This window comes from Myripristis murdjan, chromosome 4, assembly GCF_902150065.1.
Source record: "Myripristis murdjan chromosome 4, fMyrMur1.1, whole genome shotgun sequence".
Lineage (NCBI taxonomy): Eukaryota > Metazoa > Chordata > Actinopteri > Holocentriformes > Holocentridae > Myripristis > Myripristis murdjan.
The window spans coordinates 17,753,815-17,777,684 of NC_043983.1; the positions used below are offsets into that span (position 1 = coordinate 17,753,815).

General features: G+C 43.0%; 1 protein-coding gene across 1 annotated transcript; it reads left to right on the top strand.

Annotated features, from left to right (window-relative positions):
- Window positions 1-5,273: 5,273 nt before the first annotated feature.
- On the top strand, window positions 5,274-15,729 carry ndnf (neuron-derived neurotrophic factor). Its single transcript, XM_030050430.1, has 4 exons — window positions 5,274-5,787; window positions 11,432-11,638; window positions 12,210-12,334; window positions 13,616-15,729. The coding sequence occupies exons 2-4, from the start codon at window positions 11,433-11,435 to the stop codon at window positions 15,010-15,012; spliced, it is 1,728 nt and encodes a 575-aa protein (XP_029906290.1). The 5' UTR covers window positions 5,274-5,787; window position 11,432; the 3' UTR covers window positions 15,013-15,729.
- The last annotated feature ends 8,141 nt before the right edge of the window (window positions 15,730-23,870 follow it).

Sequence of the window (23,870 nt, forward strand, 5' to 3'; positions counted from 1 at the left end):
CAATAAATTCTACCAGGAGAAACCAGCACGCATTTCATCTCACGTCTTCTGCATTGATTTCAGCTGTGTGTGTCACTGAATACGGCTGTCATGCGAAAACAGAAATAAATGCAAAAGACATGAGATGAGTGCTGGTGTGTCTTGATAGCAGCTGTTAGATCCTCTAAGAGGGTGGAGCACACCTCACTGTCTCATAGCATGACGACTCTCAGAGCTAGAGTTATATTTTAGAGCCTCCCTGCTTCTATAGTATTATACTGTTCTTTGTAGCTTTTGGCTAAGACTCACAATGCAATAATAAATGGAATTAGAGTGCCTTTGTAGAGTTTATGCCCAACAGGTATGAGGAAAATTGTCTTTTTATTACACTGAATAATATAACACATCATGTTACCGATGATGCAATGCTTCTACTAATTTGTCATCTTGCCTGTAACAAGATGCAGAGTCTGGGAAGCGATACCTCCTCCACTTGTCTCTGCCTCCTCATGACTGTGTTTACAATAGACATACCATGCCTGGAGCTGCTGTGCTCTAGAGTTTCACTAAAAAGGCCCAGGACAGACTTCTGTTTGAATATGCCTGCATGTGATTGTGAATCTAAACTTCTCTCTTTGTTTATGTCTCCTGTCCCCTGAGTATTTTGGGCACCGCTGGCATGCTGCTCCCTTATTGGATAATGGGATGAAGTTGGATGCTGACACACCGCCCTGTTATTGGATAATGAGAGGAAGTTAGACACTGACACGACATTCGCTCTTCACTCTTGTCCTCTTTCATCTGGTTTCAATTGTGGCTTTTAGTCTCTTTTCTATCCAGGGCCAAAAGAGCTTTTGAAGAGGAAGAGGGAATGACTGAGTGAGTGAGAGTCGGGATGGTTGACTAATTTTAGAAACGATGAGACATGTCACCAGAACGCCCTGTTATGTTTATCTGTATTTATCTCTGCAACTTAGTGGAATTTACACAAACTCAACAAGACACCAAAAATCTCCTTAAGCAAAGTTCCTCGTGTATACAGAATGGGTTTCAAATAACACTCCTTTAAGCACCCCCTCATCTCCACTAACAGCTTCATTTTGTATCAGCTGACAGAAGTATTTGTTGAAGGCCAGGTGAGTACACGGTGAGGCATACTTAACAGCTACTACTATAGGATGTCCTTAACACGTTCTGTTTTCCTATCACAATCCTTCCCTCCCTCATTCTTTCCCTTGAACTGTAACCTTCACTCTCCTCTCCCACTCTGGCTTGTTGTTGTCCGTTTCTTCAAGGATAATGTCTGCAGTTTCTCCCACTGTGGAAACTGTGGGATTTTGACCAGTGTCACTGCTAGAACGGATGGCACCAGTGTCCACCAACACTACCTAGGTCAGAGTTCATGCATTGTTTCTCGCGCCCGACCCCCCACACAAAGAGACAGCAGGAAAAAGGCCAGTGGGAAATGTTAACAGACTATATGTTTGCACTGAGCAGGATCTTAGCTCTGCTGAGTTAATGATGAACTGATATTAGTTAGATGGGGCATGCTAAGGAAGACCTCCGTCCTCTTTGTTGTAGCATTCCAGGGTCCTGATGGAAACCCCCTCAGATAAATATAAATCAATGTGATATGAGCGATGTAGAGTGCAGCCTCCATGACTCGCTCAAAATCATATGAATGCATCTCAGTCCAATAAGATATTACTTTCAATCCTCCCTGCATTAATGGATTACCTGAGCAACTAGGAAAATGCAAGGAGATCACGTAGGAAAGGCCACAGTGTTGCAGCATCCCCCAAAGCAAACAGACTGAGGCCAGTGCAAAACAATCACTCTTATCTCAGTGTTTACCAAGACACAAATGTGTTATGTGAACCAAGAAAAATGTAGCAGCCAGAAAAAAAAACTGTTTATAGCTTTGAACTGGTTTCCAAGCATCTTGATCCCCTCAAACATTTGATCATGACATAAGTAGTAATAAATCATGACATAATGACAAATCACTTTTTTTTTCATTAGGTTTTTCATCATGTCAAAAAATGTGAAAAGTGGCACACCTGCTGCTAACTTAAAAAAAAAAAAAAAAAAAAAGCGTCTGGTAAAAATGTGTTTAATTCTCATGTTACTACTAAGTGCTTAGAACCAGGATGGGAAACAAGGTTTAATAATTGACTTGATGTTCACGAGCAAACAGCACAGCTTGTAATCATCATCTGTCTGCTATCATGTTTAGCACATTTAATGAGCCATTCATCAAGGCTGGTTAACTGGGCTAATCTCCCTAAACTCACCCTGCTCACCTTTTGTATTCCACCATGAAAACACATTGTCCCCAATGTCTTTTGCTACCTTTTCTCTGTTTCTTTCAGACACAATGACACAATTAAACCTTCTATATTCTTTTTAGGTAACAACAATTCTTATCTGGACTAATGGGATTTACAAACTGTTCTTTGAAATACAACATATAACATTTTACGCTCCACAAGGCAGTACAAATGCATTGTCAGCTACAAAACAGCAGGCCTGTAGCTGGATGGGTTTCAGTGTCTTGATCAAGGACACGTCAGCAAGGTGGATGCTTGCCAATACAGATACTTAATTTGAGCCTTCCAGCTGAAAAACTGTCTCCCCAGTCACTGTGCAACCTTGTATGCCCAACATGAATCTTCCTCTGTTCGCCACTCTGTAGCATATCTGGACCTTGAATAGTTGACTACAAATTATGAAAAGCAAATACTGTCCACAATGTCCATTTGCGGTGCAACATTTTGTGCTGTATTGCCTTTTCAGTTTGAGGTTTATATACTTGAATGTGCCAAATCCAGAGTGGAAGATAAGATGGAAAATCTCAGTCTCAACACCAGCTGTAAAAATGTGGGTAGATGAAATTGATGAATAATGCTTTACCCTCCTTCAGATACTATTGTCAATGTGCTACTGAGCAAGGCATTTAACTCCCCACCCCCAGCTGTTCCAGCGAAGCTGCTCATTGGCCAACAGAGACCACCAGGTATGAATGTGAAACAGGGCGTTGCTGGAAAAAGTGAGTGCACTCAGCTTACTTTCCCTTGATGGATAAAGGTTAAAAAATCATGTTGTGTGTGGATTTTCTTCTGTGAATCGTTTAAAATGGGGTCTGTTTTTTCCTTGCAGCGGAGCTAAAGTAGTGCATAGGGATCACGATTACAGGAGCGTTTTCCACCTTCTTATTCCCCTCCTCCCTCCATCTGTACTAAATTGTCCCTGGTGTGGATACATTTTCAAGATTCTGGCCTGTAGCTGAGGTGTGTGATGTGGTGTGGTATGGTGTGTGTGTATGTGTGTGTGCGCGCATGTGTGTGTTATTGTGAGTATACATGTCCCCAGAGTGGATTCGTTTTCACAGCTTGGTGGTGTGGCTAAGAGCAGATTCAATTTGGCATCTATTTTAATCCCAAGGATGTGAAAGTCGCAGTGGCCTAATCATCATCCCAGGCATTAACCCCCTCTCCTCCTTATAAAATGGTAGTGTGTGTGTGTGTGTGTGTGTGTGTGCGCGCGCGCACGTTTACACACACACGTACAAGTGCAAGCATCTGTACGGCCCCTGTACCTTTGCCATTCGATTAAAAAAGAAAAGAAAAAGAAACTGCAGGCCTACAGCTTTATATATTATAACAGATGTGTAATAAAGACAAAGAATTTTCTGGGCTGCAAGACCAAATTTGAGCCTGTGTGATGTGACACTTCTTGTAAAAATGATCTGCATTTCAGTCTCTAATCCCCTTTTCTTATCTATTTTAGTTGGCTCACATGCTCTTCCAAGGTCTCCCTGGACTTTTGCTGAAAAACTATGAAACTTGGGTGGATTGGTAAGAAAGCCTTGTCTCACTTCTGATGCAATGCTAATGAGATAGTCCAGGGAAACCCTACCAAAGGTTAACTGTAGGTTCGCCTCAGCGTTCACACCTCAAAGCTCACTGCTTCAAACCCGAGGCAACCCTCTTGCAGAGAAATGGAGGGTGTAGTGATGCAGAATCTCACCTTATCCCTTCAGATAAAGCCAATGTGTACTTGGTGTTCACAGTCATGCGTCCCTGCTATCCTCGACGTGGCCTGCAGACGCTAGATGCCGCTAGATGACGCTGTTGCACCAACACTTCCTCCAGCCTTTCAGTCTCATTTGACCACGAACCCGTAGATCTGCTGTTATTGCAAATGAATGGTCGACATAAAACTCAGAAATGTGTCAGGAGCCGGATTGGCAATCCATTTTGGGAAAAAGATCTTAGCACCTGGCTATCATTATTCAATATTTAGGAAAAGTAGAGGTGTAAAGTTTTATCATTTTGAGACAAATGGCCTGCTCTCCTCAGATAATGTCAACAATGCAAGTCACATGCCCTCATTCTAGGTGGCTCAATTTTGGAACAAAAGTCTTCTTGCATGTCAGATGTAAATCTGTAGATCTACTTGGCTATGTGCGTTCACCTATAGGTTATATCAAGGAGAAATCTAGAGGGTAACTTGTAGCTGTCACTTACCCAAGACCCACAATAAACTAAAAGCAACCTGCTTCCTTTCACGCATAAACGGCCTCAGCAACAGAAGTAAACTGGTAGGCGGCCCTCCTGGTGAGGAAACAGCAGGAAACAGCAGCATCCTCCAAGACTAGATTGCCTACTCATCAGACATGGACCCCCATCAAGTCATAAATTTGGGGCAATTCACTTCAGGGACAGAATTCAGACAATGGCTCTTATCTTGAATAAATATTTACATCCACGGGTTTTGTGGCAGGAACAGACAAAAACGCCCCACTGGGTATTTCCATAGTTAATCAGCAATAGCCTATACTCGAGGGCCTACCACCTTTCACTTGATAAAAACTGCTGCTCCAGTCTTTACATCATCAAAGTTGCTCCGCGGAGGAGGCACAGAAATCATCATGTTTTTGCAAACCCAGCTATCTGGGCCTATGATAAAACTTGCCTTCACACAAATGTAGCCCGGAGCGTTGCGTGACTTAGAAAAGATGCAAGTGCCCAAAGTAATAATTTCCAGGGCGCATCGTAGTAAACAGCTACCAAGCAAAAGGTATGAGGGGGATCCCCGCTCTTAGAATAACAGAGGCAAGAGATTTATGCACCGGTCAGATCTGCGGCACAAGCTCGTTTTGCTTTCTCAGCACGCTCTCACCAATTTTAACTAACTATTTAGTTAAAATCCGTTAAAAATGAACAGAATATAAGTTTTTCATTCATAAAAAAAATCTACTGCCAGTCAAATGCTGGGGTGAATGTGGTCCTTGCTGGGTTTTTTTCTGTGCAGGGGCTGTGGTTGTGCAGGAGGAGTGGGCTGGTTCCTCAGTTATTAGGCTGTTTCTTGGAGTCTTCCTACAGAGAGCGCAGGGAAGAAGAAGTTCGCACCAGTTTGCCTCCAGTCTAGTCGAGGTTTCAATAGCAGCAGCGCGGCAGGGGAGGGACGCACTGCCAGCACTCAGGATACCCACTCATACACATGCACTTAAACACACTCACACACACTCCTGCCCACTAGAGACCAGTTCAATCCTCAAGAAAACTGCCAACACGCACAAGAGCAGTCGCCTAATCCGATTGATAGGCTTCTACAGCAAAAACTGAACTGAGGAAACTATTGGACACTGAAGAGAAGAACTTGATTTTTTATTTTATTTTATTTTATTTTTTTCTAAGTCACATTTCTGTTAGTTGATTAGTTTTTTATTGTGGTGATAAAGGCATTTTTTGCAAGCAAGTACCACCATCCTTCAGACAACTTCGCAGTTTCAGAATCCGAAAGGTAAGACTGTCTCCTTGGACGATTGTCTAATTTTCTGTATGATGTTGCGTATGGCATGTGGCGGCGCCTCTGATAGAGATTAAGCGAGCTTCTGTTGATTTATACGTGCAGTAGGCTGATGGGGTGGGGGAGACTTTCAGTCGTTTCCTCAACTTTTCTGCAGCTTTTATTTTGACTCTGGATAAAAGCTCCAAATAAAAACAGAGTCGGACTCTCCGGATAAAGCGCTCTTGCCTTTGAAACGCCTGCCAGAGAGAAAGAGAGAGAGAGAGAGGGGAAGAGGTTTTGCGGTTTACAACTCCGGGAAGTTAAAAGTTTCAAACACTTTTCAATCAAGCCTGAACTCGCATGCTCTTTTAATTTTAGGTTCTTTGGTTTAGGCTGTATTTCACCGCGCACGGCGTGGTTATGATGAATACTCCCTGTAAAACTGCTGAACTTTAGCCGGAGCGCTGAAAATCCTCCTGCTTTGTGCTCCTAAGGGTTCCCATGCTCCCTGGGGTGACAGAGCACCCAATAAAGCCAGCAGAAGCGATTCATCAATATGCGTCCTCGCCCCCATTTCTAATGCCCAGTGCGCTATGTGGGCTATTCTCCTCTTGTAGCCTTTTAATCGAGACGCAGAGTGTAATACCCTGCACGGTTTGTGACTTGGAGAGTAATTTTGATAGTGGTTGCTTCCCCGGTCACCCATGGGTGGCTTTACGCACCTGCATGAGCCCTAAATGGGGTTAGGCAGCAACATGAGACCGTCTAACAGAGAGAGTCGTTTATTCAAGTAGAAGCAGGTCTACTCCAAACTTCCACTGCCTCTGTAGCCTATCTCAGAAATTTGGTGCTGCCAATTTTCAACTTCTCACCACCTCTCCTGTTTTGCATTTAAAAATAATTCAAGACAGATTAATATTATTTGAGCTTATTTAGTGAGTTAAATTTACCTCATCCAGCCCATGGTGAGAGATGGACCCATGTTTTTCGCTTCAGTCTCTTGAGTATTTAATGAGAGACAGACTCGGAATGGGAATTTGAATAACTGTATTTAGTAGCAGGGTGAAGCCACACTGCCTCCCTTCTACTTTCTCAGGAGAATGAATCATGAACAAAAAGTCTTAAAATGGGAAGGTCTGCGTTGCATACCGTAACTAAACCGTGATTTGCATATGAAAACTCCTGGCTGAAAGAATTCCGCCAGTGTTGCTATAGCCATTTGCGTCCAGAGAAGTGACAGGCTGCGGTGTATATACAGTCTCCTCCGCGTTGCCTTTGTCCAGACTGGATGTCAAATCCAGAGTCACTGGTGGAAGATTAAGGACAGGGCGACAAGTTTTTATTTCCTTGTTAAATTATTCATCATATCCACACCCACTCTCAGTGCCCCTGCACATTCACTTTGCAAAGCCCCTCATTATGCTGCCTGAGATGGACACAAGCAGAGGCAGTGCTCTCAGTCTGGCTGCTGAAGAGGCTTTCTGTGCTCCCTCTGCCCAGCAGAACATAACGGATCATGATTGACTAATTTCCCACGATGTCACTCTGTGCCCTTATCCTTGATGATGGGCAGTGGGTGGGTGACTTTCCCATGGGGCACTCTGTGTCGTAACCTATGATCAGCCTCTCAGCCACAATGCCAGCACATCAGTCAGAGTTGCCCCCTTCATTTGAATAGCTCATTTTTACTGCAGTAATAGAAAGCTGCCCTGCGACCTGACCCTCTCCTACAAGAAACATTCCAGGTTGCAGTGCTAAATGCCAGCTCCAGAGATGGACTATAAAGAAGAGGGGCTGAGAAGGAAACTGGGCTCTCGGTTTCTTCATATATTGTGCCAGTATGTCGTTGTGGTCTGATGATGTGGATAGTTCAGAAACTCAAACTGTGAGTGATGTTGTGGATGGCGAGGAGACAGGTCCTGAGTGATGATTTTGACTTATACACAATGTGGAGCAGAGGAATGTGATGGTTTGGAAATGCACACCCACACACATACACACACACATATGCACACATGCACTAGATAAAATCTCGAGTCTTGGAGTAGAGCCCTTACCACAGTCTCTACCAATTCATTAATGAGCTGTTTGGCTCTCCAAGAGCACCAGACCTGCTTTGGTTTGGCCTGCCTATAGAATAGGTCCAGGTCCTATGTGGTTCCATCCTTGGCTCACGGCCCCATATCCTCCACTCACTCCAATCCTCACGTTGGCCCTGAAGTGACAGCAATGATGGAGCTTGCTACTGAAGACCTACCGTAAATCTGCCCTCAGAGTTCCTTTAAGAAAACACACAGAGGCTCCAGGTCCTGCGAGTCCTGCCAGGCGTCTTGTTGGGTGGAATCCGAAATGTCTCTTTATTTGTGTTGAAATTAAAGTGTCTTTTATTCCCTCCCGTTCTGTTAATGAGCTCCATGTGGCAGCAGGCAGGAGGCTTATCCGTCTTGACAAGGAGCTGGAGGGAAGGAGAGCGACCAGTTAAACAAAGTGAGGGGAGAAAGGGTAGGTCAGGGATAGTTTGGTGTTCACAAACTAGCTTGCATGCACGGGTGTACTGTATGTGCACACATGTTGACTGACGGGGGGTGGGATGAGTGGTAGGGCTAAGTTGCTCCGCTGTGTGTGCATGCATCTGGCTTCGTGTTCTGTGCTCAGAAAAACCACCTTACATGGTAATCGTGCTAATAATTAAGGTGATTCTTAGTTCACATTGGCTGCTGGAAATACACTCACATGTGCACACTGAGAGCAGACATACCACTCCCTTCATTTTTATGTGCCTTTGTTTTGTAGATTATCTCATGCAGAGTGGTTGATCAGGTGGATGGAAATAATCTCTCTTGATTGTTTGCAAGAAATTGTAATCATTATTTTTTTAACATATATATATTTTGCTTTAATCTTAATAATGGATTGAAAATGATTTTAATTAGCTAGTTGATTGATGTCATTGAAAAGATTGCATCCATCTGGGACGTGTAATGACATAGTGTGAACATTGTGTTTTGGCTTTGTACATAATATCCCTGTTTGCTTGTAATGTTTTCTGAATGTGACCAGGGTCAAAGTTGTTATGGTAGAAATTTACATGAAGGTCTGCCATTTTTAAAGCATTCAGCTGTTGTTTTCACACGCAGGAATTAGAGAAAAATGAAGGAGGGGGGATTAGTGGAAAAAAGTGTAAAGCCATGCACATCTAACATTAATTTAGAATGAATTAGGCCCAGTTTGGTCATTTAGAAGTTCAGTTTTTTTTTTTTTTTTTTTTTAAGACTGGTTGATAGCACAGGGATTTTCACATGATAGCCAAGGCATGAAAAGAGGAAAACACAGTCCAGAGTAGAGTGCTGTATTTTGCTTTTAATCCCATTTCACAGCCCTCTAGATTCCATAACTTCCCATTCAGAGGACATGGGATGGTTTTCAAAAAAAAAAAAAAAAAAAGTGAAACTCGAAAAAAGCATAAATAAATAAATAAGACACAGCAGCAAAACAAAGTTGACACGATTGTGGGTGACCTTGCCTTAAAATTATCCTCCCCCAAATTATGATCATACATTCCTCCTCATTCTAATTAAACATTAGGCTTTATTTGTTCCAGATGCAGCTTTTTGATGTTTTATTTTGGTAAGAGAGCTCTGTGGCATGAGAATGGTGCAGGCTTGCATATACAAGCAGATCCATTCAAGTCTGCATGACCATGTTCGCTGTGTGCTGATCCACGCAACCACTGGGACCAGACACTAGCGAGCTCAACGGCTCTACTATTCAGGTGTCATCTTTCAGCACTCTGCATTCTGAATGTGGACCTGGGAATGCAACATTTAGTGCAGGCTGGATTAAGGGACATAATCTCAGGGTCAGCCATTGGTTTTGAATCAGTAGTATCACTTGTAAAGAGGATATCGCACACAAGGCACAAATCAAATGTGCTTCGGCTGTGTTCAAAACTTTTGTAGGAAATTCAAATGGCAATAAAACTTTTACTGCATGAGTGATAGCAGACATTATATCGAATGACATCAGTGTGCTGTTGCCATTGCGTGGGCTTGATTAAGCAGCTGGGGACGGGGGGGGGGGGCCTCTCTGTGTCTGTGTGGCGTTCGGGGATGGAATGAAAGACAGCTCTGAGCAGCTCTGTACATACCACCTCAGCGCTGTCTTGAGTATTAATAGACATGTCTTTGTTCCAACCGACACGCATCTGAAGTGGAATGAGACAAGCGGAGGAGATAAGGATCTGTTCTCTCTGTGAGTCAAACCTCAAAGTACCACTTACATGGCTTTCCTTTGCTCTGTGAAGTCTGGCAGCATGACGGGAGGCTGGGCTCAGACAACACAAGAGACGGAGACACTGACAGGAGCTGTCAAGGGCTTTTCTCTGGCCTGTGTTTTAAAGGACGATAATGTAGTAATGAAGCCGTGTTTGGAGTGTGGAGGTATACGTCCAGGCCTGGCTCCCTCTGGTTTTACTTAGGGAGGGAACGAGGGAGGGAGGAGAAAACATGTTTGACGAGAGGGACAGAGACAGGGAGGGATATACATTATATATGTACGCATGTGAATGAGAAAGAGATTAGTTATATTTGCTGATGGAAAAAGGGTGATCAAGGGAACGAGAGAAAGACAAGGAAGGGCAAACAGAGAAAGGGAGAGGGAGAGGGGTCATTAAAAGGACACCATCTCGCTTGCAGTAAATGGCAGTAAAGTATCTGGCTAATCTGCCATCATTACACTGATTAAATCACCAGGGATTTGGCGTTCCCATCAGCTGCAATCAATGGGGCAAAATCAATAGACAGGGGATACGTGAGAGGCTCTCAGCCATGGTCAGCTGCACCTAGTCTGTCCTGAACCACATCCCATATCTGTGGATTGCTACACTAAACATTTTTATGTAGCTTTCTACAAAAGAGTATGGCTCCCTGGAGCTTCCAGCAATCTCTTTAACTCCACACATCTTTGTTTAAATCTAATCTCTCTTCCCTCTCTGTGGCCTGGGGTCCACTTTTTGTGTCCCTTACATTTTCTTTCTTATCCCTTCTCTCCCCTGTTGTCACCGAGTTCTGAGGTTATAAAAATTAAAGTTAAAACTAAAAGCAAGGCATGAAAAAATATTTTAGCAACATGTGATAAAAAAAAGTGTAACCTAGTGTAAAAGTGTTAATAAAGAATAATTCTTTGTAAAAACTAGAACACAGAAACTGTAAACTATAATGGCTCTATAATATCCGTTGCCAATACTAGTTGGTGTAAAATAAAAATCATTAATCATTTTTAGTGTTTTTAGTAAATGCCAAACTGAAAATATGGCAGGAGGAGAAATACTCAACACATAGCAGTTTTATTTTATACTGGAAACATAAAACAGCCACTTTGCACTCGGTTTTCTTGATTGAGACCATCAGATTATGAAGCTTTAAACTCCAACTAAAACAAATGAAATAACCAAACAACATTTAGTGAAAAGAGAGACAGAAACTATGCTGGTAATAAATCCTATCACTGTAACACTAAACTGAAGTTGAAATCATCTTACAAAAATAATCAAACAAAAGTAACAGCCAACCGCAAAGCTATGACTGCCCTGATTATGCTCCAAGTGGTATATAATGCTTTGAGAGAGAGATTTCAGTCATTCTTCTGTGTTTTCCAGGATGAGGCAGTGTAAAGGAGCTGAGGGTTGGAGGAGTGTGCTCATGCTTGTGCTGTTGGGCCTGGGAGCTGTGGCCCAGAAGCTGCCCACGCGGGACGAAGGGCTGTTCCAGATGCAGATCAGAGACAAGGCGCTGTTCCATGACTCCTCCGTCATACCGGATGGAGCGGAGATCAGTGGCTACCTGTTCAGAGACACACCCAAGAGGTAAGAGCCCACAAGACAAACAATGGATTGTCATCATGAATCAGTTTCACTGCATCTTAGTTCAAAGTTATTACAGGCAGTTCTCTAGTTCACAACCTCTACATGCTGTCATGAAGGTAAATGGATGTAATGGATGTCTGTGGGTATCTGAGTAATGGGTTCGTTCACAAGCAATGCATGCCCCTCTGTGATTTTCTTGCACTTCAGCTCTGTGAGTCTGCTAACTGAGCCGTAACAGTCGGTGAGGAAAACATTAAACTTGTTAATGGCCACTTTCTGTAAATAGATAGGAAACATCAGGCGTTTCCGCGTAACAAAAACTATTATGTTGATGCAAAAATTAATAATTGATGAGAAAGGCATGTTCGTGTAATTGAATGTCTGTCATGCTTAAAGAAAGAGAGAGAGGCCAAGGTCAGTGGTACAGTAATAGCTCTGCATGCTCAAGCATAATAAAGCTCACGCACATAAACTACCGACACCAACTGATGTGGCGGCACGCGTCAACTACAATGAGTCAAAATGATTAGTGGTGCTCACGTCAGACCCCTTTTGCCTTTTGTTGTCGCAGGTACTACTTTGTGGTGGAAGAGGACAACACCCCGCTGTCTGTGACTGTGACACCTTGTGACGCTCCTCTTGAGTGGAAACTGACTCTGCAGGAACTGCCCGAAGAAGCCAGTGGAGAAGGATCAGGTAAATTACATTAGGCAGCAGTGGAAGAGGTTAATGACATGTTATGCGAAAATATCACTATTCCCCCACACACAATTAACCTACACAGTGTTTTGGTGGGTTTTAATTAAGTCACAGCCGTAGTGTCTAGTCTGACCACTTATGATGTCTGGTTTGACCAAACTGACGTCTGTAATTTTAGAGAAGAGCACTACTCTGCTCAACCTACTGAATCAAAGCCATTACATCCCTTTACTTAAGCTGTCTTGGTCTTCTTAGGGGAACCCCTGCTGCTCTCTTTTTCTTTCTTTCTTTCTTTCTTTCTTTCTTTCTTTCTTTGTTTCTGTCTATCTTTCTATCTTTGTCTTTCTTTCTGTTTTTCCTCACACTCGCACACGAGAGCACTTTCTCCATCTGGAGAGCGTTCTTTCAACACAAAAGATCAGATCCAGTCATGCCAGATGACTAAAGCCGCGGTTTAGAGCATTCATATGTGTGACGTGAGCATATATTTGAATTTGAATCCATGTGCAGCTGTGTGTGTGTGTGAGTGTATGCGTGTGTGCCCTTGTCAGATCTGATGTTACAAAATGATTTATTGGGTCATTATATTGTTGAAGACGTGTACTTTGAGTCAAGTGAAAAGAATTCATCACTAACTGGAAGCATGATGGCAAATCTGGACACAACAAAGCGAGTACCGTTGGTGGAAGCTTCACACAGGTGGAGCGACGTGGTGCTGACAGCCCCAGTTTACAGTGAACTCTAATTCCACAAAAACTTCTTAGTCTCTTCCTGTCTTTGCTCCTTTTTTTTCCGCTAAATGCCTCAGCCGGGAGTAGATCTTTGAGCATTAATTTTTAGTACACCACTGAGCACACTCTCTGGTTGACAAACATAATATTATGGTTTCTTGCTCAGCTGCAGTAAGGCCTTAGACTGTCTCCCTCATGTAGAATCTACAAGGCGCCTCTTTGTAGCACAGCTTCCCCGGAAAGGCCAAGTGAATACTGGCCTGTGATCTTCAGGGATGTTTAGAGTGAAAACACGGCTGGCTTGCGAGGGGCTAATCGTCCATGAAGCTTGCGGGGCTTCACCATGACCTCACCAGCATCAACACATTAAACAGGTCATTTTTAGCGGCAGTGGAAATTATTTCTCATCTCAGCCAGCTGAAAAGGAGGAAAAAAAAACACCGGAAAGGTCTTCAATAAAAATATCTGCCAAGATTTTCAGCTTTGTAATATCAGTATAGGTCTATTTGGACAAAGGGACTCACGTCATGCCTGTTTTGTCTTCCAGGAGAGCCTGAGCCGCTCGACCAGCAGAAACAGCAGGTGACAGTAGATGAGGGGACGGAGCTCTTCACCTATAAGGGTAATGATGTGGAGTCCTATGTAGCCACCAGCACGCCGTCCGGTCTCTACCAACTGGAACTGCTCTCCACAGAGAAGGACAGCAACTTCAAGGTGTACGCAACCACCACTCCAGAGTCTGACCAGCCCTACCCCGAGCTGCCCTACGACCCACGTGTGGATGTGACCGCACTGGGACGTACCACTGTCACCTTGGCCTGGAAGCCTACACCCACTGGCACGTTGATGGGCCAGCCTGTCCAGTACTGCGTAGTCATCAACAAGGAGCACAACTTCAAGAGCATGTGTGCTGCTGAAGCTAAGATCAATGCTGACGACGCCTTCATGCTGGCTCCAAAGCCCGGCAGAGACTTCAGCCCATTTGACTTTTCACACTTTGGCTTTGTCCCCTCTGACAATGATTTTGGCAAGGACCGAGGCTTCACAAGTAACAAGATCTCACGGGGCTACGCGGCCAAGCCCAGAGCGTCAGACATTGTGAAGGTGTGCATTGGCAATAAGAACATTTTCACTGTGTCAGACCTGAAACCAGACACACAGTACTACTTTGACGTGTTTGCTGTGAATTCAGCCACGAACACCAGCACGGCGTATGTGGGCACTTTCGCTCGCACTAAAGAGGAAGCTCGCCAGAAGACCGTGGAGTTGAAAGACGGCAAAGTGTCTGATGTTTTCATCAAGAGAAAGGGCAGCAAGTTTCTGCGCTTTGCTCCCGTCTCCTCCCACCAGAGGGTCACTCTGTTCGTCCATACGTGCCTGGACGCTGTGCAGGTGCAGGTGAGGCGTGATGGCAAGTTGCTGCTCTCCCAGAATGTGGAGGGGGTGCGGCAGTTCCAGCTTCGGGGAAAGCCAAAGGCCAAGTACCTGATCCGTTTGCGAGGCAGCAGGAAAGGGGCCTCCACTTTGAAGGTGCTAGCCACCACACGGCCCAGCAGCAAACAGCCCTTCCCTTCACTTCCTGAGGACACACGCATTAAGGCCTTTGACAAGCTGCGCACCTGCTCCTCCGCCACTGTGGCTTGGCTGGGCACGCAGGACCGCAACAAGTACTGTATTTACCGTAAGGAGGTGGCTGAGACTTACGGCGAGGAGCAGCGACGCCGTGAACAGAACCAGTGTGCTGGGCCAGAGACCCGCAGGAAGTCAGAAAAAGTCCTGTGCAAGTACTTCCACAGCCCGAACCTGCAGAAGGCTGTGACTACAGAGACCATCACAGGTCTGGAGCCAGGCAAGACCTACCTGCTGGATGTTTACGTGGTGGGCCACAGTGGTCACTCAGTCAAATACCAGAGTAAACTGGTGAAAACAAGGAAATACTGCTAAATGACTCTGCAAAGAATAAATCTATTATAAATATATATATTAAATAAGTTTATTTAACTCTAAGTGATATTCTACTAAGGAGTGTATACAGACTGACTACTCACACAGCTGATGGGCCTGTGGCAGTGACTGAACTGTTTGTAGAGAGAGATATCAACCTGTATATTTATGTTTACATTTCGTTGTGGCACGTCTGGGTGACCTGTAGCGCGAGGTGCTTTGTCGCCAAGATTTGGGTCTCTACATTCTGTTGCTATTGGGGAGGCAGAGCTTCAAAGATCATTTCTCATCTTGTATGTTTCTTGTTTGCTGCATGAAATTCGCTTTTGGTTTGTCATATTTGTTTGTTCCTTCAGTTTCAAATCACATTGACCAGAGGAGATACAGTAGCTACCTGCATTGTACAGTTCTCGCTGCATATTCAATATGTTTTAGGAGGGATTTAAATTATTTTATACTTTTTGCCTCTTTTTTTGATTATTTTGTTTTTATTGATGACGATAATAACTGTTATGAGGAAATTCCAGTTCTATGAGGAAATTGTCGTAGTTGAGACATTCCCTTGTGTATCTCAGCCAGTGTTTGCTCTAGAGTCCATCTGTAAATGTGTTCTGTGCTGGAGGTCTGTGTATTATCACTGTATCACTGTGTGTGTCACATGTACAGAGTTGTCCTGCCAATATTCATGTACATAAACACTAAATATAGAACAAGTAATCCCTGTGTCACCCTGGGTGTCATGTTCTTTTGCCAAGCAGTTAACATCACAATCACGGCTCCAGGATGAAAGGGCACACTGCATATCGTGTTTATACATTCAGAGGTCTAAATTATGGTCAAATAAGCAGAACTTGATACTATGAGAGTGATTTGAATTGATAACTTTATCGCAGGAGTAATTTGGGAGTCCTAAATAGGCAGTAAGTATTTGCTGGAATGTTTTAAAAGGTATCAAATGTTCTCCTAAGTAGTGCCTAAGCTCCATGCCACTAGAACACAGATCCCTTTTTACACCAGCATCTGCAATCAAAACAGTGTGCCACAGATGCAAACTGTCATGGGTTTACACCGATGAAGTGGTGCATCTTAGCACCTTCATGGGTTCATGGCTTTGCCCCTGTTGCAAAGGCACTTGTGCGGCACTACAAAGCAATATTTGGATGTTGACGACTCCTTTCCAAAGGCCTTCCTAGAACCCCCTTTTGCATAAGAAATTAAGAGTAGAAAGTTAATGTAAGCTGCAAGTGTGTTTTGGTTATTCACGGCTGTTTCCAGATCCCAGAGGGCTGTTTAAAGGGGTCCCCTTCCTTGTACCTGCTGATTATATATGATTACAGTTACATATGGCTGTCCTGCTCTGTGCTTTGACTGATCACCTCTATGATGCATTACCAACTTCACCTCACAGGATGCAATTGATGATGAAATGTGCAATTTATTGGTCACAGATGTAACACCGTGAGTTTTGATACTAGTTGGATACCATCTGATCTAATAATGAAACATGTTTATTTAAAAGGTGTGCTATGCAGAACTGCAGGGGTTGATTAAGGAGAGGACTAAACTGACAAAAACAGACCTTTTGGTCAGTTTAGTCTGAAGGGTCCTCACTTAAGTCAATGCTGATCAGTTTAGCACAAAATACCTTTAACTTTATTGATAAATCACACTGTTAGCATTTAAATTGGAACAAATTTGTTTCAGCACTGATAGCCTTGTGCTTGTCTGATAGGGTTTTTTGCTGTTATTTGTGTCCCAAAAAAAGATCAAGAATTTATTATTTAAAGTTTGAGAATTGTGTTTTTAAACTATATTGTCCCCCATCGGAATAATTTTGATCCACTAAATTAAAGCAGAAAATATTCAAATCAGAATTGAAAAATACAAGATAAACCAGGTGAAATGAACAGACCATCACCTCTTGAGCAACGCCTTATTGTTTTTCATGTGTATTCTAGGGAAGTGGGTGACTTGCAATGCTGTTTAACCAACTCACACAGTTAACCACAAATAAAGTGAAGAGAAAAACCAGACACACATCAACACACATATCTACACGTTCCAATTAATGACAGTCTCAGGTGAATGGAAAAGCTCTCTCTGTTGTGGCCAAGAAAAACAGCTGTTCCTCGTGAATCCCTGTGTTTCCATCACGACCCGATTCTGAGCAGCTACACTCCAATTCATTTCCACAGCCCGCTGTCAATCAAGCCGTCGTGATCGGACAAAATGCGTGGAGGCTCCACCTGGCTTCCATTAACCTGCTGTTGCACTGGAATAATGTGGAGGAGCTTCCACGGAGCTGTGGGAATGTCATGGATAGCCCTGTAAAGTGCCACTAATAAAAGTCGGCCAGCAGGGATGGCTCTGCTCAGATGTTAAGTCAGCACCCTGTTCTGAAGCTTCGTTAATGAAACTGAGAATCCTCTGCTCTGGAATCAAAGTAAACAAACTTGTCTCTCTTCAGCACATACACAGAACTTCAGGAACCCTCTTCACAAGCGCCCCCAATCCACCAACACACACAAACACACACATACACAGAAACCTCTATCCAAGAGCCATCTCTGTTTATCTTTTGCGTAGTAATGAACGCATGGCTTTGATGTAAGAGTTTTGTATATATGTGTGTGCCCGGAGCTGGGTGAGTGGTGGAGACAGACATCCAGTGCTCTGGTAAGTGGTGGAGTAATCAGAGCCGGCTTTGATTCCTGGTCAGAGTTAGCATGACTCGCCTAACCCCCATATTCATTAGATGGACGTTAGCCTGGTATGAGCTGTCTTTTAAGACAAATATATGATGTTACCAACACCCAGTTAAATAGTAACAGATTCTGTAGTCTCTTACGCAATTTAAGAAAAAACATGCTTATATTTTCACTTAGGCAGGACAGTACTTGTGTGTGTGCTGAGTGTATTTGCGTGTGAACGAATTTGTTACTTGGCCTGGAGTTGAGTGACACTTTTGGGAAGAGATTGTGAAAAAGGAGCCGAGGCTGCTGACTGACACATGCCACAAAACACACTGGTAAGGCTTTGAGTGTAACTCCCATGGCAGTGAAAAACTACTAGAGAACGGCTACATGGAATGATTCAGCCTTACACTGGTGCCACTGTCCACCAAACCTCCAAAGTAAACAGTACACAAAGAAATTATGATACTCTGCATTTTTAAATCTCACACAAGCACACACCCACGTGCTCATACCCACATGCACACACAGACATGCAGAGGAAGCCCCAGCAGGGAAGTAAAGAAGAGTAGGCCATGATGAAAATGATTCCACTTTTGTGGCTCTGGGGATGGATCCTTGTGGAGGCTCAGGTCCAAACCAGCTCCACATAACTCTGATTTAACAGAGGGCCAGGCAGAAGTCTGTGGCTCCTTTCCAAACCCACTCTGACCAAAAACCCATTCCCAGGGTGGAGAGGGACCAGTGGCCCTCAGGCATTGCCAGTCTCAGCCGATCTCCATTAGAATAACTTAGGAACCAAACAATGCCTGTCCTTGACTATGATTTATATTCAGGAATATAATAAACTCTCAGACTAGTCTTATTATCATGAGCAGATATTAATAAGCTTGTACACATGAAGTACATTTGGGGGATACCTAAAGAGAAGTGCCATGTTGTTGTGTGTATGTGTGAACTGATTTCTGGGTGTGTGCATGTGTATTAAATGCATGCGCATGTAAAGGCTTGTGTGTTTGTGTGTTTGTGTACCCATTTCCAATGCTCCCTCTCACTTGACCAGCGTGGGGGTGGTCCCTCTGTTGTCTGGTGCTCATGAAATCACTCCTAAGTGCCTGTAATTTCTCACGCTTCATCAGTACTGTAATTTCAAAAGACTGCCTCTGAAGACCCTCCTTTAGTTGCGACCTAGGGTTGACAAATGAAAACATCATTTATCCAGTGACCTCGGAGCTGCAGGAAATGGTTTGCTGGCTATTCAGCGACAGCCTTGAAATAAGGAGTTGTGGTGAGGGACTGCAGGGGTTTGTGAAACATGAAACAAAAGGTGGTCTGGCCCCTAAATCTACAGTATCAGGTTTGGGAGATTTCAGAAAAATGCACACATCCAGTTGGAAAATCTTGTATGGAACCATTTGTATGTTTGCCAAAGTGAGGTTTTCCTCCAGTGAAAATATTTACTTAGAAAAAAAGAAACTCTGAAAGTATTTATTTCAATGCAATCCTCTCCTTCGCCATGTCCTAAATGTGGTTTCTGTACTTTTTGGCCCTCTGAGACTGCACTGGCAGTCCAGCCACCGAGTGGCCCGGTTCCAAGGCTCGGTACTCTCAGGTTCACAGTCTTGGTCCTGTGGTGCTGGTGATCCACATGTCTGTGCACTATTTGGTAGCAAATATAGGATTTGAAATAATTTACATGTAATCATTTACCATTATCTCAGTAATCTGAATATTTTGGACTCATTGTTGCAGCAGCTAGCTTCATTATGCTAAGGCTGGTTGCCATCTGTGTCCACACAGAATACACTGCTCTGTTTTTGTTTACGCCCACTCTGGGAAAGCTTTTTTCATACTTATGTGTTCATATTAATCATAAATGTGGAGTGGTGTGTCTGAAGAGAGCCTTCATGACTTACATAGAATACCCTGCAGAAAGATTTTAAACTAAAGGAACTGATGACTCTTAAAGGGATAGTTTGGATTTACTGACACATGGCTATGACTCACTCACCACTAGGGTTGTCCAAGTATGGACGTTATCTACAGAGGCGATGCTTATGGTCAGAGTTGTGGCTAATTCATCATCATCGACCCTTTATTTAATCAGGAATGTCCCTTGAGAGCAAGCTCTCTTTTTCGAGGACGCCCTGATTACACAGACCATAAAATAATACGAAAGTATAGATAAAAACAATAAAATGCAATAAAAACATACCACAGTAGTAAAACATACTAATAAATAACAATAACAACAGCAACAAATAATGATAACATACTAAATCCGTAATCTGTGTTACTGAAGAGTGCAATTGCTATTCCTAAGCTGGATTTTGTTGTATGTGTCTGTTGTCCTTTGTCTGTTCTTAACGTGTTTTATTTTAGAATTTTTGTAACTCTGTAATGGTGTGCTCTTCTTGGCCAGGTCTCCCTCGAAAAAGAGATTTTAATCTCAAGGGATTTCCTGGTTAAATAAAGGTTATTCATTCATTCATCTTCTAAACCGCTTATCCTCACAAGGGTTGCGGTAAATAAAGGTTAAATAAATAAATAAAATAAAGATTACAATACAATCGTTTTGATTGTATTGATTTTATTGTGGTTTGTGTTTTTAGTAATAAAAACAATAAAAACATCAATAAGACAATAAAACATAAGTTAAAACAATAACATCATTAAGTGAAAATACATACACAATTGTAATGCATGCATAATTATCAGAGTTAGCAGTCAACAGGGTCAGTTAATGGATAACCATTAAAGCCAAAAAACTTGCAGGAAATGTTTATACCTCCCGCAACAAAATGCAAGAGCAATAACATGTTCCAATGCTTCAGGTGCCCATTAGACAGAAGCTATATCTTGGAATTGCTATTTGAAGAGTGCACGTATTACCAGTGTTCACACCACCTTTCAGTTCTATGAAAAGATGTTCCAATAGGCAAAATCGGCATAGTAATGCACTGGTGTTCTTCAATGATAATACCAAGACAAGACATAATTCCAAGATATAACATGTGTCTAATGGGAGAGATAAGCATTGGAATACATTACTGCTGTTGCAATTTGTTATGGATGGTTTAAACATTTGATTTTTTTTTTTTTTTTTTGGAATGCTAGCCATTAGCTGACCCTGTTGACTGCCATTCATTTAGTTACCTGCTCGCTTGGACAAGTAGGATAGGATAGGATGCACTTTATTAATCCCCAAAGGGGAAATTCGTTTTCTACCAGGCCAAACATGCACCAACCAACAAGACACTATTCTGACCACGTATCTGGAGATGATATCCAATACATCCAAATTATCTCTTCAAATAAAATCAAAATAATATGAGAAAATAAGTTGCACTTGCTCGCAGTACATTGATTCATTCATTTTCTCTGTCCCCTGAATCCTCTGCAGGGTCACGGTGACCTGAAGCCTATCCTGTGATACACACTGTACACACATCGCCTGTCTATCACAAGGCTGGCATGGATAGACAGAAATGCAGTGCAATACTTTTTTGTTAAAAACAATGGCAAAACAGATGCTGTCCATTAATTTGCGTGTGTGTGTGTGTGTGTGTGTGTGTGTGTGTCTGTGTGTGTGTGTGTCTGTCTGTGTGTGTGTATGTGTGTATGTGTGTGTACATGCATTTTGGGGCGGTTCTTGTGTGCCTCTGTGTGTGTCTTATGTGCAGGTGTTGGAGATCAGGGTTGGATCACCTAGGGATATTAGTGAAAGCTGAGTGAAAGTTAATGGGGTTGAGGGTCTTCAGAGATCATGGAGGAAAAAAGGGGTCATGACACTTAATCGTCCTGCCTCGACAGGCCACGGCTTTGACAGAGAGGTCAGGGGAGACAGAAATGGACCAGGGAGGACTTGGGTGGGGCAGGGGCACACAAAAGGCCCTCTCAGCACGGTGGTCAGGCATGTCACCCAATAGGTTTCCCTGTAGCCTTCTACTTTGGTTTAACCCCTCTGGGATCACCTGGAACATGACACTTGGCCCGCTGACGATACAACCTCAGATACAATGATGATCAAAGCAATAAGCTTTACCTTAAGTAAGGTGAAAAATTTACTGTTGAAGGAGACATTTCTCCCAAGTTATGTGGTATGAGAGGATTGGAGGGATTATCGTCAGTGAGAAAAGATTTGAAGTTTTAGATCATTTGGTTTTCACATTGAACCAACAATAGCTTTAGCAGGATGTGCACACTGGAGATCGGTGGGGGGCTGCAAAACTCATTCTCTGACAAAGATGCAAACCACACTTCATACCAGATCATTGACTCTAAGGTAAACATGAACACTGTCTCTGCACGTCCCTTGTCAACCAACACTGGTCATCTGGACCAATCATGGAGCAGTTAAATGTGGAGCCATAATATAGCAGGAAGCCGCTGGCATAAACAAGAGCTATAAACAACATAAACAGAGCCAGCATAACACTGACACAATGCTGATTAAAGGGGGAAAGAGATTTTCTGCAGAGGTGTTCAGAAAAGAGAAAACACACAAACACAAACAGTGTTGTTGTACTCTTGATTATCTTAATCTCTCTGTGCAGGGTGAAAATCAACAAATCAAGGTGCATGGACTTTTTCTTTTCCACTTGTGGTCTCTGGAGATATAAATCACACGCGTCATGGTAGAGAAGACAGTGTGATGTCTGCCTGCGGCCTGATAGGTTCAGCATTCTGACATGTGCGTCTCCATCCTGTTTTCATGTGGCAGTTGTGTACTGGCTGATGAAAAAATTGGCTTAGTATCACACTGTTGCGCACTATGTTTGTATTACAGAATGTGTGTAACGTCATTCTTTGTCATTATACAATCAAGATGCTTCCCAAAGGTCTAAATTCTGAGCAAATTCTGCGGAAGTTATACGACTGTTGAAATACATAAATACGTCAAAGAAGTGCAGCATTGCTTTTCACAGGGTTTTCAAGCAAATGTATGGTAGGGTTGAAATGAGGGGATATTAACTTCTCATACTTGGAGCCGTCGACATGGCTAACCAAAACATGACATCCAATCCAATGAATTCAAATCCAATGAGGCAGGAATACTAATAATGTGCATGATATAACAGTTATGGTAGCTGTAATGTAAGGTCATGCACAATCCACAACTCCTCGCATACTTCTTTCTATAAATTGCTATTGCTTATACACAAAACCTTTGGGTTCAGTCTGTTTTCTTGCCACTTCAAGCCAGAGGGATCATCTGTCCCAATGGGCTTTGACTGTTAGTAATGTGGTTTCTGACCTGCTGAGCATATCATCAGAGCATCAGAGGTCCCATTGGATTCAGCTTGTTGGTACAGTGTGGTTTTTTTGAATTGTTGAACGGGTTATTTCAAGCTGGGATTGACAGACATCCCAATACTGTGTTGTTTTAGAGGTTAATGGTGATTTTTTATAAATGCTTCTGAGTTTTTCTGGGCTCTGCGTAGCGTGGGCAAAGCGTAGGCTAATGTAGATTGTGTGAGAATTTAGTGTTAAGTTTTCTAGGGGTCTCATGGGTCTAAAAATTGTTTCACAGGAGAGACCCTCTTGATGACGCAACCACACCCTACACCTTCTCACATCTAAGCAAGGTTTTCATGGAAACACTGGCCATAGATTAGAACTATTATGAAAAATAATGAGTTAATAGGAATGCATAAGTATCACTTGTCCTTCTCCACCCACACACTGTTTCAATCCCATTTGTCAGACACGCTTGCTGGTTTCCTGGCTTTCATGCTCTTTTTTTGTTTTTACTTTTGTGTGATTTGCTTTTAATTCCAGTCTGCTTTCCACTGTTGACTGGTGCCTTTGATCACACTTTGCAGCATGTTTCTCTTATTCTTATTACAACTCAATAGACAGCTGTGTAATTCTTGTCAGATGGGTGTTGCTTGTATATTAAGGGGTTCTTTACCTACATGAAAAGGTCTGAGGACGCTACTATCTTTTCCCTTAGCATGGATGAAATGTGATCCGAACAGCGTGAGGATTATGTATATGTACGGAGAGACTAGAAGGTTGCTGGATCTATACAATGGGTGTTTGTTATCCTCCCAGTCAAACGACCTGGGGGTGGGGGAGCGCAGCTTGAAGCTCAGCCCGGCTCCTCTATGACAGAGAAAGGTAGCTTCTGGTTACAAACTTTGGACCAATCAGGACGCCGCA

Coding starts and splice junctions, on each gene's coding strand:
- ndnf (XM_030050430.1), top strand. CDS start 11,433: ATGAGGCAGTGTAAAGGAGCTGAGGGTTGGAGGAGTGTGCTCATGCTT. Junction 11,639..12,209: donor TTCAGAGACACACCCAAGAG/GTAAGAGCCCAC, acceptor TTGTTGTCGCAG/GTACTACTTTGTGGTGGAAG. Junction 12,335..13,615: donor AGCCAGTGGAGAAGGATCAG/GTAAATTACATT, acceptor TTTGTCTTCCAG/GAGAGCCTGAGCCGCTCGAC.